We start from the raw sequence: 17840 nt of genomic DNA on the forward strand, positions 1-17840 counted from the left end.
AACTAACCCTAACCCTAACCCTCACCCTCACCCTAACCCCAACCCAACCCCAACCCCAACCCTAACCCCTAACGCTAACCCTAACCCCAACCCTACCCCTACCCCTACGCCTACACCTAACCCTAAGCCTAACCCCAACCCCAACCCCAACCCTACCCCTACCCCTACGCCTACACCTAACCCTAACCCCAACCCCAACCCTAACCCTAACCCCTGACCCTGACCCTGACCCTAACCGTATATTTTTGTTACAGAAATTGTAACCTTGGGCATTGTAATTAACATTTGAAGCCGATAAGTCTAATTTGAATAATGCCAACTTTGTTTCCAAAGCATACAATAACTGTGCTCCTATACATCTCTGTCCCTCCCCCTTTATGTTATTATTGTCACAGATTGCATCTTAACTCATTATATGCTCACTAACATAGATTTATAATTTTTTTTTTGCAAATACCTTTTAAGTAATATTAGAAAAGGAGAGAAAGTATAAGCCAAACCACAAATGTAATAATCCTGGCTTTTATATTTACCTATAAAGTTACCTTTACTATTGTTATTTTTTTATTACAGCTTCAAGTTACTGTCTAATGTCCTTCAATTTCAGCTTGAAGGAGCTCCTTTAGCATTGTTTGTTGGGCAGTCCTCCTGGTAATGAACTCCCTCAGCTTTTGTTTATCTGGAAATTTCTTAATTTATCCTTCATTCCTGAAAGGTAGTTTTGCAAAATATAGAATTCATGGTTGACCATTTGGTTTTATTTTCCTTTGGGGACTTTAAAAATGTCATCACACTGCCCTGTGTCCATGTGTTCTCATTGTTCAACTCCCACTTACAAGTGAGAACATGTGGTATTTGGTTTTCCGTTCCTGTGTTAGTTTGCTGAGAATGATGGTTTCCAGCTTCATCCATGTCCCTGCAATGGGCATGAACTCATTCTTTTTTATGGCTGCATATTATTCCATGGTGTATATGTGCCACATTTTCTTTATCCAGTCTATCATTAATGGGCATTTGGTTTGGTTCCAAGTCTTTGCGATTGTAAATAGTGCTGCAATAAACACATGTGTGCATGTGTCTTTACAGTAGAATGATTTACAATCTTTTGGGTATATATCCAGTAATGGGATTGCTGGGTCAAATGGTATTTCTGATTCTAGATCCTTGAGGAAGCACTGCATTGTCTTCCACAATGGTTGAACTAATTTACACTCCCACCAACAGTGTAGAAGCATTCATATTTCTCCACAGCCTTGCCAGCATCTGTTGTTTCCTGGTTTTTAAATAATCACCATTCCAACTGGTGTGAGATGGTATCTCATTGTGGTTTTGATTTGCGCTTCTCTAATGCCCAGTGATGAGCTTTTTTTCATATGTTTGTGAGCCACATGTCTTCTTTTGAGAAGTGTCTGTTCATATACTTCACCCACTTTTTGATGGGGTTGTTTTTTTCTTGTAAATTTAAGTTCCTCGTAGACTCAGGATATTAGACCTTTGTCAGATGAGTTGCTTGCAAACATTTTCTCCCATTTTGTAGGTTGCCTGTTCACTCTGATGGTAATTTATTTTGCTGTGCAGAACATTTTTAGTTTGATTAGATCCCATATGTCAATTTTGGCTTTTGTTGCAATTGCTTTTGGTGTTTTAGTCATGAAGTCTTTGCCCATGCCTATGTCCTGAATGGTATTGCCTAGGTTTTCTTCTAGGGTTTTTATGGTTTGGGGTTTTACATTTAAGTCTTTAATCCATCTTGAGTTAATTTTTGCATAAGGTGTGAGAAAGGGGTCTAGTTTCTGTTTTCTGCATATGGCTAGCCAGTTTTCCCAGTACCACTTATTAAATAGGGAATCCTTTCCCCGTTGCTTGCTTTTCTCAGGTTTGTCAAAGATCACATGGTTGTAGATAAGTGGTGTTATTTCTGAGGTCTCTGTTCTGTTCCATTGGTCTATATGTCTGTTTTGGTACCAGTACCATGCTGTTTTGGTTACTGTAGCCTTGTAGTATAGTTTGAAGTCAGGTAGTGTGATGCCTCCAGCTTTGTTCTTTTGGCCTAGGGTAGTCTTGGCTATATAGGCTCTTTTTTGGTTCTATATGAAATTTAAAGTAGTTTTTTAATTCTGTGAGGAAAGCCACTGGAAGCTTGATGGGAATAGCATTAAATCTACAAACTAGTTTGGGCAGTATGGCCATTTTCACTATATTGATTCTTCCGATCCATGAACATGAAATGGTTTTCCATGGTTCTGTGTCCTCTCTTATTTCCTTGAATGGTGGTTTGTAGTTCTCCTTGAAGAGGTCCGTCACATCCCTTGTAAGTTGTATTCGTAGGTATTTTATTCTCTTTGTAGCAATTGTGAATGGGAGTTCGCTCATGACTTGGCTCTCCGTTTGTCTGTTATTGGTGTATAAGAATGTTTGTGATTTTTGTACATTGATTTTGTATCCTGAGACTTTGCTGAAGTTGCTTATCAGCTTAAGGAGTTTTTGGGCTGAGACAATGGGGTTTTCTAAATATACAATCATGTCATCTGCAAACAGAGATAATTTGACTTCCTCTCCTCCTATTTGAATATGCTTTATTTCTTTCTCTGATTGCCCTTGCCAGAACTTCCAGTACTATGTTGAATAGGAGTGGTGAGAGAAGGCATCCTGGTCTTGTGCCAGTTTTCAAAGGGAATGCTTCCAGCTTTTGTCCATTCAGTATGATATTGGCTGTGGGTTTGTCATAAATAGCCCTTATTATTTTGAGATACGTCCCATCAATACCTAGTTTATGGAGAGTTTTTAGCATGAAGGGATGTTGAATAATGTTGAGTAACTGAACACCAACATGGCTTCATCTCACTCCAACAGTGAAATTGCTCATATGAAGGTCACCAGTAAGCTCAAAAGGTCCCATCTGCCTTCGTTATTTGACCTCTCAGCAACTTTTAAAGTATCAGATCAGGCTGTATGATCAAGACATTTTCCTTTCTCACTTCTTGACGACACCACATAAGACGTTTTCCTCCTTCTTCACAAGCCAACTTTTTGGGTTTCTTTTTTTGTTTGAGACAGGGTCTCACCCTGTAACCAGGTAATACAACCAAAATGATAGACTTGAATAGGAATAGTAACTAAAAGTCCAAGACTTCAGCTCTGTCGGTAGATAATCTTGGACTCAAGCCTGGAATATGTCACTTGCTAACTGGGAATCTAGGCAAGATATTTTATCTTTCTAATTCTGTTTCCTCATGAGTAAAATGTGGGCACTATAGTTATCAGTCGGTAAGGATTAAATGAGCTGGTACAGTAATAGCTTAGTCACATCACACAGTTCTCAGAATATTTTAGTTTAGTTTAATGAATACGGGTCCTTATTGTACAAGGGATTTAACACTCAAAGATAAATTTATAGAATAAATAAATTCTCTAACTACAACTTCTCACCATCATAGTTTTTAACCTCCATGAGGAATATAAGTTCAACATCTCTATAACTCGTAATATAAAATATTGAACTGATGATATGGTTTGGCTCTGTTTCCCCACCCAAATCTCATATGGAATTTTAATCCCCACCCTAACCCTAACACACTTCTTATGCTATCCATAACCTAAATGAAAATGATAAGAGCCTAACAGTTCAGTGAATAAATGATGATTGATCCTAAAGGAATTAATAATTCATTAGAGAATTATTAAAGAATTAAGAATTACTATTCCACCAATACTTACTGTGTCTCAGTGGTGCTCCTTGGTGCTGCTAGGCTTTGGTTAACCACCCGCTTAACCTTTGCAACCACCGCATGGCAGGTCCTAGCACCATCCCCATCTTACAGGTGAGAGGTTTGTGAACCTGCCTAGGGTCACACAGCTGGGCAGTGTCAGGCCTGAATATGAGCAGGCACAGGTGGTGTCAGGAGAGACGCTGATGTCATAACAGTACAAGGAAAAGAAGGAGCAGGAGTGAGCATGGCATGATGGCCAGACATGCCATGGGCTGACCCCACGTGGATCCAGCCTCACAGCTGGCCAGGATACACTTTTCCTGTCCTTACATGAAGTTTTCACTTCATCATAGGAAGCGCACAGAGTGCAGGGAGAGGGTTCAAACAGCACTGGTGCGTACTAGGAACTAGAGATGTTGGCTGTCACTGACCCAGTGAAAAGCAATCAGACAAAATACTAGAAACAAACCACAGGGACAGCTGGCTTTGTCTTTAGGTGTCAGGCCTGCATGTGTTTCCTTCTAAGTCTGTCCCCTCATTCTGCAAAACAGACATGACCTCAGGTGATGAGTCAGGGAGCAGGAGCAGTGTGGGGTCAGAGGAAGCCCCCGACCCTGGTCCCTGATGTGGGCTCCTTGCTGGTGGCTTCCCCGTCCCTGGGGTCTGACCTTGCCCCCGTGTCGGGGCCCTGGCACCCGCACGCCCACTCCATGCTCCAGTCTCCATCTGAGGAGGGAGAGGAACTGATCACGAGAGCTGGTCCCATGGCCACGGGGTGATAGTACCTGGCAGCCAGTGGCTCTGAAACCGTCTCAGCTCCAGGAAAGTCCGGGGCTAAGGCCAGCGGCTCCCACGGTCCTTGGGATGTCTCTGGGGATTGTGGAGGCCCCTTTTCCTCACGTCCCTCTGCAAGTCATGAGATGGGAGGGGAGGCTTAGTGAGGCTCCGTCCGGGTCCCAGTCTCCTTCCCAGCAGGCAAGAGCAGCCCTGCTGGCTGGAAAAGGCTGTTGCCACGGGGCCATCCAAATATTCTTTCTTGGCAGGTCTTTGGTCTGAACCAACAATCCATTACCACCAACCCAAGACATCCCAAATCCTGGTGCTTGGTTCACCTCTCAGATATACTCACTGAACCCTTCTCTGGCCACACGATGCCCTCATCTCCAGCTCAGCTCCTGGCCCAGCCACACGGTGACCTCGAAATGCAAAGGGGCAGCCACAGCTCCGTCTTCCAGCCGGGCTGGAGGTTTTGTTGTTTGGGGGCAGGAGGACTTGTCCTTCAGATGAGCTTGACAGCTGAGCAGGTGTGCAACTGGTTTGCCAGTCGCTGGTGGTGCCAAACATCCCTTTCCCGGTGCATGGAGCCAGCCCAGCTTCCATTCTTTGAGCACAGGAGTGCACAGAGGCGGCTCTGACAGCTCAATCCACCGAGAGAGGGAGCGGGAGCCTGGCCGAGCCTCTGTGCGGACAGCGGGGATGGCACTCGGTACACGGTGCCCTGGAGTCCAGAGCAAGTGCTCGGGGAGGCAGCGAGCGCTCGGCGTGGACGGGACCCGCAGGCACCGCCTCCCCAGGCTGCCCCCATCCCCGGCCCGCGCGGTGCCGGCGGGGCCATTTGCGCAGCCGCCCACACACGTCCCGCCCGGCGGGCCCTTGCTCCACCCGGACAAAGCGCCCAGGGCCACCCTGAGTCCCTGCAGGGTCAGGGCCTGCGGAATCGCGCGGCCTCTGCCCCACAAAACCACTGTGTGGCGGAGGAGCGCTTTGGCCGCGTCGCCTCGAAACTGGACCTGCACATCTGAGCCTGCGTTTCCGTTTCCCCGAGAGACCCCGGGCTCCCTCCTCCAGGGACAGGAACGCAACGCACTTGCAGAGCTCGCTGATTGGATGGGGGAGACAAGTGGGCGGAGTGAGCACTAGGAGAGCCTGTCATTGGGTAAGAAAGAGAAGTGGGCAGGGTGGGCACTGGTAGAGTCTACAGGTTGGATAGGAGCGAGAAGCAGGCCGAGCGAACACTGAGATCCTGCAATTGGACAGGCATGAAGTACGTGGGGCGAGCGCTGAGGAGACCCTGCCAATTGGACAAGAGAGAGAAGTGGGCGGAGTAAGCATTGGTAGAGCCTGCTGATTGGGCAAGAGGCAGGAGTGGTAGGAGCAAGGACTGCGGAGAAGGCTGCTATTGGATGTTACGGAGAAGAGGGCGGAACAAGAAGGTGGAGAGCTCTGCAGATTGGACAGGAGAGATAAGCAGGAGGAGCGAGCAATGAATGGAGCCAGCGGTGGAAAGAGCCCTGACAATTAGACAGCGGAGAGCAGTGGAACCAGAATTAGGGTAATGGTCACGGTGACAGCCAGAAAGGAAATTCCAGCAGGGATGCCCACCGCCCCAACCCAAAGCTATGACCCGAGTCCTAAGCCACCCTAACTCAGCCAAAACCGAACTCCAAACCCTGACTAAATGCAAAACGCTGACCCGGACCCGGAACTGGACCTAGTGCGAACCCAAGCCTGAACCCTAACCCCTAACCCATAGCCCCTAATCCTGATCCTAGACCCTAACCCCGACCCTAAACCCTGACCCTGACCCTGAGGGGAGACATAGAGGAAAGAGATGGAGAGGTTTGCACATTCAGTGACGTACATTTTCTTCGTTAGTCGATGTTAGAAAGCAAAGGCTTTTTATCTCTCGAGAAGTTTCTGACCTGAAGAATGATGTACAATAAACTGTATTCAACAACTGATCAACATTTTCTAACAAGGTGGAATGAAAATATAAAGTGTGGAGATTGCTACTAGTCCTCATACACTTATCTGTGGTTAGGAAGGTTTTTTTTTTCCCTCGAAACCTAAGCAGTACATGTCTTAAATTACCTTCCAAAATTTAAGACTCTTGGAGCCTCAGACCGGCTGGCGTTAGAGTCAATACTCCACAGCTGTTTGTTGGATGAGTGGACAACAGCATGGCCACCAGGTCCTGGTGCAAAAAGTCTTGGGCTGCCTCAGTTTGAATCCTGCTTCTGCCATCGACCAGCCGTGTGATTGATTCTGTAAAAGTATTTTAACCTCTCTAGGCCTTAGTTTCCCCATCTGTAACGTGAGGGCCTACCTCAAATGTGTTCCTGGCGAAGAGTAACAAGACTATATCCGGAGTAGGTTTCAGTTGCCTTTTCCTCCGTCTTTCCACCCTCCCCTCCAACCCTTCCAAATCTTTTTTTTTTTTTTTTTTGACAGCGTCTCCCTCTGTTGCCCAGGCTGGAGTGCAGTGGCCTGATCTCGGCTCACTGCAATCCCCACTTTCCAGGCTCAAGAGACCCTCCTCCTCCTACCTCAGCCTCCTGAATAGCTGGGGCGACAGGTGTGTGCCAACACGCTAGGCTGTCACTGCGTGTGTGTGTGTGTGTGTGTGTGTGTGTGTGTGTGTGTGTGTGTGTGTGTAGAGATGTGGTTTCTCCATGTTGACCAGGCTGGTTTCAAACTCCAGGCCTCAAGCAATTCTCCCACCTCGACCTCCAAAAGTGCTAGGACTTACAAGCGTGAGCCACCGCCCCCACCCCCTTCAAATCTATTAAAAGGTGAGAGTCTCGCCAAAGCAATGAGATCGCAATATGATGTTTCCATTTACTTTGGATTATATGTGATTATAAATATTAACAAATAAGACTTAAAAAGGACACCTTCGGGTAGGTCAAAGTACAAAACCTGTGTGTGGGACTGCAGTTTGAGGACAGTGTCTGCAGCCGTCACATGGCAGCAAAACGGTGTTAAGCAGTGCACGAGAGTCTGCGTCGACGACAGCCAGAGTCCATGCATCGGGAGGTTCACTCGGTTTGCGAAGGAACAACGGGCAGGGCATGCACGGCCCGGGCTCTGCGGGCGGACAGGCCGGGCGCAGTTCCCCGCGCTCGCCACTAGAGGTCAGGAGGTGACCGCTTCGGGGCTGGAAGACGGGCCCGTCGGGGATTGGCGCTGGCGGCGGGCGGGGCGGAGAGCGGGGCGGGCTTGGATGCAGCGCCTGGTTACTGATACCTGGAATTTTTTTTTGTTGGTTTTTTTTTTTTTTTTTTTTTGGCATCAGATTTCCTGTCTTTGTGGGGCTGATGGACCCGAGTAAAGATGCACATTTGGGGTCAAAGGCAGAGCCGCTTCTGCAGCTTCTCAAAGCGTTTTTTTGTTTTTTTTTTTTGAGACGGAGTCTTGCTCTGTCGCCCAGGCTGGGGTGCAGTGGTGCGATCTCAGCTCACTGCAACCTTCACCTCCCGGGTTCAAGCGATTCTCGTGCCTCAGCCTCCCTGAGTAGCTGGGACTACAGGCATGCGCCACCACGCCCGGCTAATTTTTGTATTTTTAGTAGAGACGGGGTTTCGCCATGTTGGCCAGGCGGGTTTCGAACTCCCGACCTCAGGTGATCCGCCAGCCTCGGCCTCCCAAAGTGCTGGGATTACTGGCGTGAGCCATAGCGCCTGGCCTCAAAACGCATTAACAGAAAGACAATCTGCACGGGATCTAGAAGGGTGCTGAGATCCTAGGGAAGGCAGGTTTCCAAACTTCCTGGTAAGTTCCTGCCCAAGTGCCCATGCTGCCCCTGGGCTGGCTGGCCAGTAAACCCGCCTCCCAGCCTGACTGTCCCCATCTTTCCAGCCCAGCCCCATTTGCACAGCCTGGGCGGTAGAGGGCCCTGGACTGGGGGGCTGGAGTTCTGGGTTCTTGTCCCAGCTGTGCCGCTTCAGGCCCCTTTCGCCCACTGGGCCCCACATTCCCCAAGTGCCTAATAAGGAAGTCACGCTAGGTGGAGGGTGCAGTCTCTTCTAGCTTTGCCATTCACTTCTGTCTTCAGAGAGGCTGTCAAGTCTCCTCTCTGAATCAGACCTCCAAAAAGCAAAGCTAAGAAGATACCCAGAGCTCGCCTAGACACCAGGCCTTTTAGAAATAGACCACCTCTTACCTTAGGCCCCCAGAGGGTGCCCATTCTGTGTGGAGAAAAGAGGAACCCCTGCCTCAGCCCCCAGAGGCTAGGGTGGGGTGGCTGGATTTTGGGGCCGGGTTAGGCACCTCTGGGGAAGCCTGAAGCAGCACGATGGTTTCAAAGCCAGTGGACGAGGTGGCAGGACAGTGGCAAGACCCCAGGTCTCCATCATGTACCTGAGCTTACTGAGCCTTCACCTGGGGTCTCCGCTGAGTCTCCAACAGACCAGGAGGGAAGGGACTGCGGGTACCGACCCCCAGGGAGAGAAAGTGGCAGTCAGAAGACCTGGGTTTGAGTCCTGGCTCACCCTTCCTGGCTGTGCGGCCTTGGCAAACTACTCAGACTCTGGGAACCTGTTTCACCTGCAAGATGGGGATGAGAATCAAACCCACCTTGCAGGGCTGTGAACATGCGTTCAGGCAAGTGCATGCAAAAACCTTCACACAAAAACCCTTCCTAAAGGTGGGGAGACAAGGCTCCATGAGCAGCAGGTGGCCAGGGACTGTGTGGGGGCTGGGGTCCTGTTTTCCCTGCAACCTGGGAAAGGCCTGATGGGCACTTGGTGGGATTCAAATCATGACCCTGGACCTCAGGTGGTGGTGTGCTTTGTGTCGTGCCTGTGAGTCCCTCTATCGGTGTTGAAGGGGTGGACAGCAGGCGGGTGAGCCCCAGGCTGGCAGCTAGCAGGGCCTCTCTTGTGTGAGCTCAGCACGCCAATTCCCCTCAAGTGTGGTGTCCAGCACTCTGGGCTGGGGGTTGTGGATCCTGGTTCCAGCTGTGTGGGGGCTGGAAGACCCTGGACAGGTCACCTGACCTCTCTGGGCCTCTGTTTCCATCACACACTGATGGGCTGAGCACACTGGGACTCTGGCTGTGCAACTCCTTGGCTCTGCATTTGTTCACCCAGCGTTCCTGAGGGGCCCTTGGTAGGCAGGGAAAGTTTGTGGGCTTCAGGCATGGGCCCCAAGATTCAGATACTCTCAAGCCTCCTGGGGAGTCTCACTCAGGGGAGCAGACAGGACCACCAGGCAGGGTGATTCTTGCTCAGCTCCTGGAGGGTGGAGCCGGCCCCACAGGCCTCCCCAGAGACAAGGCCCTGGACTGCCACCGATTACTCCCAAAAGGGACATCTGTGGCAGTAGTGGGACCAAGATGCCATGAGCAAGCACCCGGAGGCCCCCAGTGTGAGCTGGGGAGTGGAGGGGAAGGGAAAGGGCAGAGCGAGGACGTGCAGGAATGCTTTTGCTGTTTTTCTAAGCACAAGGGACCCTTTCCTCCATTGCAGCTGACCTGATGCTTATGCCAGGAAGGAGGAGGGGCGGGCTCCGTCTTCGAGGTCTCTCAGGAGTAGAAAAAGATGGAAGTGGGAGACTTGGGTCTGAGGTCTGAACTTGACCCTGCACCAGCACCAGTTTCTCCATGGCGCTCCCATCACTTCCCCCACCTCCTGCCTCGAGCCTCACACCTTCCTAACAAACCCTCCCCCGGAGAGGAGACCCTGGGTCCACAGCACCCCGGCCCCATTGGCTTTCTCTCTCCAGGCCTTTTTAGACCAGTCCCACTGCCTGGACTGCTTTTAGAACCCCCCACTCACCCTCCAAGGCCTTACGGAAGCACCACCTGCTCCAGGAAGCCTTCCCCGACCTCCCGGCAGAGTCAGCAGAGCCCACGGTACTTGCAGACTGGCCAAGCTGGTCTCGGTATTTCTCACCCCAGTTGGAATGGTTTGTTCCCAGCTTCCTGACTAGATGGGAACTCCCTGAGGGCAGACCCTGTGTCTCATTCACCCCCAGGCCTTGTGGAATCATTGAGTGAAGCATGTGAGACTCCGGGAACTCTGGCAGACTTTCGGCCGGCAGGCCCGCTTCTTCCGTCTGCCCAGCAGTGAAGGAGATGAGGGATGCAGTCAGCCTTTCTTGGGCCGGAGCAGCCAGTCTTCAAGGTCCCATCATCCACCTGTCTGCTCACCACCTCCCTCCTCTGTTCGCACTGTCCCCCAGGGCGCCCCCACACTCCTGTCCTCTCAGCCTGGGCTGGCCTCTAGAAGGGTCTTTGCTCCCAGACGGGCCTGTCCCCTTCCCCTGGGCAGGTGCTGAGGTCTCCTTCCGCCACTGGCCTCTTGGGCCCCAGAGGGCAGACAGCCACCCCCAGCTCCCTGCCCTCCCCGTCCCAGAGTGGCTGAACCCTCCACGTCCTCCGAGCGGGGACTGCAGTGGCTCTGTGTCCAAGCAGGGGTTCTGGATCTCCCCGTGTGGGGGCCACAGGCCTTGGTGGCTGCTGGGGAAGCCCGGGGCCGGCTGTGCTGGGCGCAGGCGGCGGCAGGGGTAGCGGTGGGGGGCGGGCGTCAGTCGCTGAGCACGGCCCCCGGGAGCTCGCTGGTGAGTGTGTGCCAGCGTTCGATGCGCTTGTCCTTGTTCTTCAGGCAGTCAAACCAGTGCTTCAGGCGCTCCCCCTTGGCGTTGATGCCCAGAACCACGCCACCTGCGGGAGGACAGGAGGGGCAGCTGGGGCACCGGGACCCCGACTCCCAGGCGTGGGCTCCAGGGCCAGCCTCTCCCACTGCCCGCTGGGCTCTGAACATGAACAGGACCTGACCTCCATGCCACACTCTGGCCCCGTCAGGGCCCAGCCATCCCGTCTCTCTTCCACCAGGGCAGGGATAGGGGCAGGGTGCAGAGGCAGCATGAGGGGTCAAGGAATGGGGGCCCGAGGAGGGGAGAAAAGGCCAGGCAGCCCCACTATGCGCAGTCACCAGGCCCACCAGGAATTTGGGGCCTCTAGGGCTCAGAGTCCAGCCCGAGGCACCGCCCATCATCGTCTCTTGTCTGTGCTCCACCACAGAGCGCTGTGTGACCCTCCCAGAACTCCTTCTGTCTCTGGGCCTGTCTCTTCCTGGGGCACAAGGGTCAGGCTGCAGAAGGTCTGAGGCCCCTGACCTGGGGGCAGGTGGTCTGAGACTCCAGCTTTCCCCAGGGGCCAGGAAGGAGGGGCTATGGCCCGATCCAGGACAGGCACACAGCGAGACGGCGTTCCCACTATGCCCCCTTACCAATGAAATCGTTGGATTTTCCAATGTCATAATCCCAAACGGTGACCTCCAGGGACTTCTTGGCCAGGTCCCCATGCTTAATCTCGTAACAGAACTCCTGCTGGCAAGAAGGGAGTGTTAGGGCTGATGTCACGAGGCCTGGCCCTCGGCCGGGGGCCAGGAGGGGTATGAGGTGTAGGGAAAGAGGAGGGATGGGGGTGAGCAGTGCTCAGAGTGGATGATGGGTGGATGCTCACGTGTCTCGCCCACTTTCCCCTGAGCTCCACTGGGGTCTTCAGGGCCCCTGTCCCCCCACCCACTTGCTCCTTGTCCCTGAGCCTGCTCTCTCCACACCCCAGGAGCCTCCTGACTGCAGAGGCACTGCACGCCCCACAGTCCCTGTCATCCTGGGCCTCTCCGGGGCCTGGCTTTGCTGACCCCTCCCTTCTCTGTGGGTGCCTCTTTCTCGCAGCTTCTGGGACCCTCCCTTCCATTCGGGGTTCCCCTCACTCTCTGGAAGCATCTTCTCGACCTCCCCTGCCTGCCTCTGGATCACTGGTGTGGCGTGGGCTCTACCCAAGGCCCCTCTGCTCTTCTTTCCTTCTTGCTCCTTGGGGGGCAATCCGCATTTCCAGCTGTACTTGCCGCCTTGGGCTGAAGACCTTCCTGGGGCCCCAGGGTGTCTCGAGTCCCCTTGCCCCACACAGAGCTTCTCCCCGTCTTCCTCACCCCCTCTTTGCCCTGTTGCCTCCATGAGGAACGCCGGACTCCCCTCAACACTTCCCTCCCCCCAGCCCTACATCCGATGAGTCCTGCCAAGAGCTTTCCAGGGGTCCCCCAGCTCCCCTGTGTCTGTGGCTTGGTGCGGCCCCTCCCCACCGTCTCTGACCACCCTCCCCATCCCGCCATGACCTTTTGAAAACCCAGCCACACCCTGGGGCAGAGGAGTGGCCTTCATGAAGCTTCACCAGCCCCTCATACCTCATTAAACTCCGGGTTCAGGGTTTTTTTCTTCACCGCTGTCTTATGTTTGGATTTCTTGTCCACATCTGGCCTCAGGTATCTGGAATTACATCCAAGGGACAGGCAGAGGATGGGGACATGCTATGGGGTATAGATCAAGCCAGCAGGTATTCGAAGAGCTTTCTGTCCCTGGAGAGAGATTCCTGGGCCCTTCTTTTGTCCTAATCATTGGATTTTCCCAACGCTATTTTGTGGCAAAGGCGAGATGTTGTTTTCAAGAAGCAAGTGGTCCCTTCATCCACCGCACTTCTGTTCACACACACATTCCTGAAGTTAACCCTGGGGGGCGCCCTCCATCCCCCTAGGAAAGGGGTTTTTCCTCGTTTCTGGAAGTCTAATTTTCATAAGGCTCACGTTTCCCATCAGAACAGAGTTTTTAGCAGAGTTGGTCTCTTGTTCAAACCTTTTTTTTTTTTTTGAGATGGCTCACTGCAACCTCCACCTCCCCGGTTCAAGCGATTCTCCTGCCTTAGCCTCCAGAGTAGCTGGGACTACAGGCACGTGCCACCATGCGCAGCTAATTTTTGTATTTTTAGTAGAGACAGGGTTTCACCATGTTGGCCAGGATGGTCTCAATCTCTTGACTTTGTGATCCACCCACCTCAGTCTCCCAAAGTGCTGAGATTACAGGTGTGATTTGAGACGGAGTTTCGCTCTTGTCACCCAGGCTGGAGTGCAGTGGCGTGATCTCGGCTCACTGCAACCTCCACCTCCTGGGTTCAAGTGATTCTTCTGCCTCAGCCTCCCAAGTAGCTGGGATTACAGGTGTGTGCCACCACGCCCGGCTAATTTTTGTATTTTTAGTAGAGATGGGGTTTCACCTTGTTGGCCAGGCTGGTCCCGAGCTCCTGACCTCAGGTGATCCACCTGCCTCAGCCTCCCAAAGTGCTGGGATTACAGGCGTGAGCCACCACCCCCGGCCTCAAGTTTCTTTTATAAAATAGCAGATTTATTGAGATATAATTCACATACCATAAAATCCATCCGTCTGAAGTGTAAAACACAGTAGCCTTTAGTAGACTCCCAGAGTTGTACAACCATCACCACTACCTCCATTGGAGCTTTGAGGAAGGACAAGACCTTTTGTGCAGTAACAGGGAGGCCACCTAGATGTTCTTCCCTCCACAGCCACTAAGGCCTTAGACTTTGATGCAGAACAGCTGTCTTCCTCTGAGGCTCAGAGAGGTGGAGTGACTTGCCCAAGGTCACACAGCCGGCAAGCACAAGCGTGGTGCTTGGAAGCCAGGCTCAGGCTCCTTTCTCTATGACAGGGAGGTCATGTGAAGGCTGGAGAGGGGACAAGAGGTCCCCAACTTCTTTGCAAAGCTTCTCACCCTGTTGCTGCATAGATAATTGCATGACAATTGCCTTGTCCCTGCTGAATGTGCTCTGGGGTCTCTGTGGTCTCACCTACTACCAGCTCCCTGGGCCTGGCACCAGGGAGCTTAAGAAACATCTGTCCAACGAATACCTGCATCCCTAGAAGTGAAGACACCGCCCAAAGGCACACCCATGTCCAGCTTATTCTGCCCAGTTCCTCTCCAGAAAGCCTGCCTGGTTGAAACACAGTGCCTGCGACGAAGCTGAATGCTATCATTTAAAAAATCCTGGCTGGTTTGAGAGGCAGAAAATGATATCTCACAGTTGCTTTACTTTGCATGTTTTAAAATTGTGACTTTCGTGGCATAAATAATACTGGTTTATTATAGAAGCACTAGAAAATGCATGAGGACAAAAGTTGGGATTAGGAGAGAGAAATGAAGACATATGTCCACACAAAAACCTGTTCATTGCAGCTTTCTACCATCACCAAAAATTGCAAACAACCACACGCCCTTCAACTGGGGAACTCATCAACAACAAACTTGTGGTTTACCCACACAATGGAAGACCACTTAGCAACAAAAAGGACTGAACTCCTGGTACATGCAACTGACAGATGAATCTCAAACGCATTCCTCTGTGTGAAAGAAGCCGGACTCACAGGGCAACACGCTATCTGACTGTTTCATGGGAAAGTCTGGAAACGGCAACACTGTTGGGACAGAAAACAGGTGAGTGGTTGCCTGGGCTGGGGAACTTTCGGGGGTCACATTCTCTGTGTTGATTGTGGTGGTGGAAACAAGACTGTACCAGCCTGGGCGATACAGCGAGACCCCACCTCTACCAAAAAATTACAAACTAGCTGGGCATGGTGGTGCGTGCCTGTATCCCAGCTATTCACAAGGCTGAGGTGGGAAGATCGCTTGAGCCCAGGAGTTCAAGGCTGCAATGTGCTATGATTACACCACTGCACTTTGGCCTGGACAACAGAGCAAGACCCTGTCTTAAAAAAAAAAAAAAGAAAAGAAAAACTCACTGGATATGAATGATACAGGTTGAGGATCCATTATCTGAAATGCTTGGACCAGATGTTTTGAATTTTGGATTTTTTATATTTTGTAATATTTGCAGTATATTTACCGGTTCGGCAACCCTAATTCAAAAATTCAAAAATCTGAAACCCCAGACGCTGCAATGAGCATTCCCTTTGAGCGTCACGTCGGTGCCTGGAATGTTTGGGGTTTTGGATTTATGGATTTGGGGCGCTCAACCTGTACCTCAATAAACCTGATTTTAAAAAGTTTGGGGGATTCCCCTAAGCCCGCCACCCGGAGACAGCGGGTTTCCTTAGTTACTTACTACGCTCCTTGGCCATTTCGCTACTTATTGGTATTGTATCTGCTGTGAATTGTCCTTGGTCTGTTTGGTGACGGGTGAGGAGCAGGGACAGAAGGGTCCCGCATGCCCTGCCTTCAAAAGCCCCTGGAAGGAAAGTTGTTTTGGGATCTCTGCGCCCTCAGCCTGGACAACTTGTGCCCATCTGGTGACCCCTCACTCAGCCACCAGACTTCCAGGACAGGCACCAGCCTCGGCACCTTCAGCCACGGACAGTTCCACCAGCGCTGCCCTCTGTTCTGCTGTTTTCTCTACCAGAAGTGCCCTTCCCTCCTCACCTGACCACCCTGGGGAGATCCCTCAGCACCCTCCCTGAGCACACCCTGCTCTGGCACAAGCCCACCCTGCAAAGCCCCTGAGGCCTGCCCTGTGGCGTCTCTCCCTCCCTTGCTGTGAGGACAGTGGTCCTGGCCACCGGAGCTCATGGAGGCACCCTGTGCCATGTACCTCTGGGCCCTCTGCACAGTGCCTTCTGCTTGCCCGTGCCTTCGAGAAGAAACCCCTTCTGGTTATACATAAGAGAGCAGAGAAGGGAGTTGCCCAGGGTGGCACAGCGAGTTGCTGCCAGTTACTGCCATTTTCGCTGGCATGAAATGGAGACAACAACAGGAGCGACTGCATAGGCTGCTGGGCGTGTCACAGGCATTCCAGTATTCCAGCCTGGTGACAGAGTGAGTCACTGTCTCAAAAAAGAAAGGAAGAAATAAAGAAAACAAATAAAAATAATAGTGCAGACAAAAGGCCTCGACCCATCTAGCTTTGGCCCTCAGCATCGACGGCTGGACACGTCCTTCCCTCTCTTCCAGGTCTAGGATACAGCTGAGGGGTGCCCCTCTTACCATCTAACCTGTGCCCTTATTTCCTCTGCTTTTAGTGAGGAAGAAGCCCCTGGTCCATGAAGGGGCCTTTCAGAGATGGGGACCCCTGAGGAGACCTGAGCAGCAGCCCTCGTGTCTCACCCAGGGAGTCTGCAACAGACGTGGAGGTCTCAGGTGAGGCGTGGCTCAGATACAGGGAGTGGCCCCCCGCTCATCCTGGCTTTGAAAGGCCACGTGACCTGGCCCACAGCTGGCAGGTGGGACCCAGCTGCAGGGGTCCAGCAGCACCCACAACAGCCACCTGTGGCAGGGAGGAGCCTGTGGTACAGTGAACAGGCCCTGCCCAGATGGCCCCCCGCCTGCCTGTGGAAGCCAACCAGACCATCTGTCAGCTTTCTGGGCAACCCAGCAGGTGACCGTGGAATTCCTGTCCATCTGGCAGGTGGGCATTGAAACTGGTTTAAAAATTTCACACCATAGGCCGGGCACAGTGGCTCACGCCTGTAATCCCAACACTTTGGGAGGCCAGGGTGGGTGGATCACCTGAGGTCAGGAATTCAGGACCAGCCTGGCCAACATGGTGAAACCCCATCTACTAAAAATACAAAAATTAGCCGGGTGTGGTGGCGCATGCCTGTAATCCCAGCTACCTGGGAAGCTGAGGGGCGAGAACTGCTTGAACCCGGGAGGCAGAGGGTGCAGTGAGCTCAGATCACACCACTGCACTCCAGCCTGGGCAACAGAATAAGACTCTGTCTCAAAAAAAAAAAAAAAAAATCACACCATTTTGGCTTCAGATTGCACATCCTTCTGCAAGGACGTACACACGTGAGATTCAAGTCAGTGAAGAAAAACATACGCAAACCAGTATCCTACTGTGTGTGCTGTTTGGTGTGTTTTCGACAGCTGTCCATGTTATAATAATTCATCTAGTTCTAATTTATTCATTTTTAACTGCATAGTACCACATTCTACACATATGCCACATTTTATTAATCTATTCCTCTGATGATGAATGTTTGGCTATTTCCAGTTTGTAGCTATTATAAGCAATGCTGCGATAAACAGCTACCTGCCTGTGCCCAGGTTTCTAGGAAATAAAGCTGGAAGGAAAGTAATGTGGCCACAGGGCACACACGTTTTCCACGTTGACTGGATATTGCCAACTTTCTCTCCAATGATTATTATGGGAGTCTCCCGAGTGTCTTCTAAGCATTCACAGAGCTTCCCCTAACACTCGGGTCTATGGTGCACTGGGATACTTTGTTTTGCTAAATTGTTGAGGCTGGGGCCCACTTTAGTGTTTTCCACATAGAAAACCAGTAGTCCCTGCACTCTTTGGGAGACTAACTTCCCCCAAAGATGGAGCAGGTCCTGGGCTCTGCTCCTGGAGTCTGGTGTGATTGGATTTTTTAAAATAACAGATTTTTTTCAGACATAATACACATACTGTACAATGTACCCTTTTTGGTGTATAATTAGTGTATAACTTTGGTATATTCACAGAATTATGCAGCCAGCATCACAATCAATTTTAGAACATTTTCATCACCCCAGAAGGAAACCTAGGACCCTTCAGC

At 51.5% G+C, this 17840-nt stretch overlaps 1 protein-coding gene across 1 annotated transcript in view; it reads right to left on the reverse strand.

Moving 5' to 3' along the window:
- Window positions 1-7733: 7733 nt before the first annotated feature.
- Window positions 7734-17840, reverse strand: part of DOC2B (double C2 domain beta) — a 33964-nt gene continuing 23857 nt past the window's right edge. Inside the window, exons 7-9 of the mRNA XM_032138174.2 lie at window positions 12683-12764; window positions 11723-11819; window positions 7734-11154 (exon numbers count right to left, since the gene is read on the reverse strand). Of these exons, the coding sequence (XP_031994065.1) occupies window positions 11018-11154; window positions 11723-11819; window positions 12683-12764 (316 nt within the window). The 3' untranslated portion in view covers window positions 7734-11017. The remainder of the gene's footprint in view (window positions 11155-11722; window positions 11820-12682; window positions 12765-17840) is intronic.

The sequence above is a fragment of the Hylobates moloch genome, unplaced genomic scaffold, assembly GCF_009828535.3.
Source record: "Hylobates moloch isolate HMO894 unplaced genomic scaffold, HMol_V3 SCAFFOLD_19, whole genome shotgun sequence".
NCBI lineage: Eukaryota > Metazoa > Chordata > Mammalia > Primates > Hylobatidae > Hylobates > Hylobates moloch.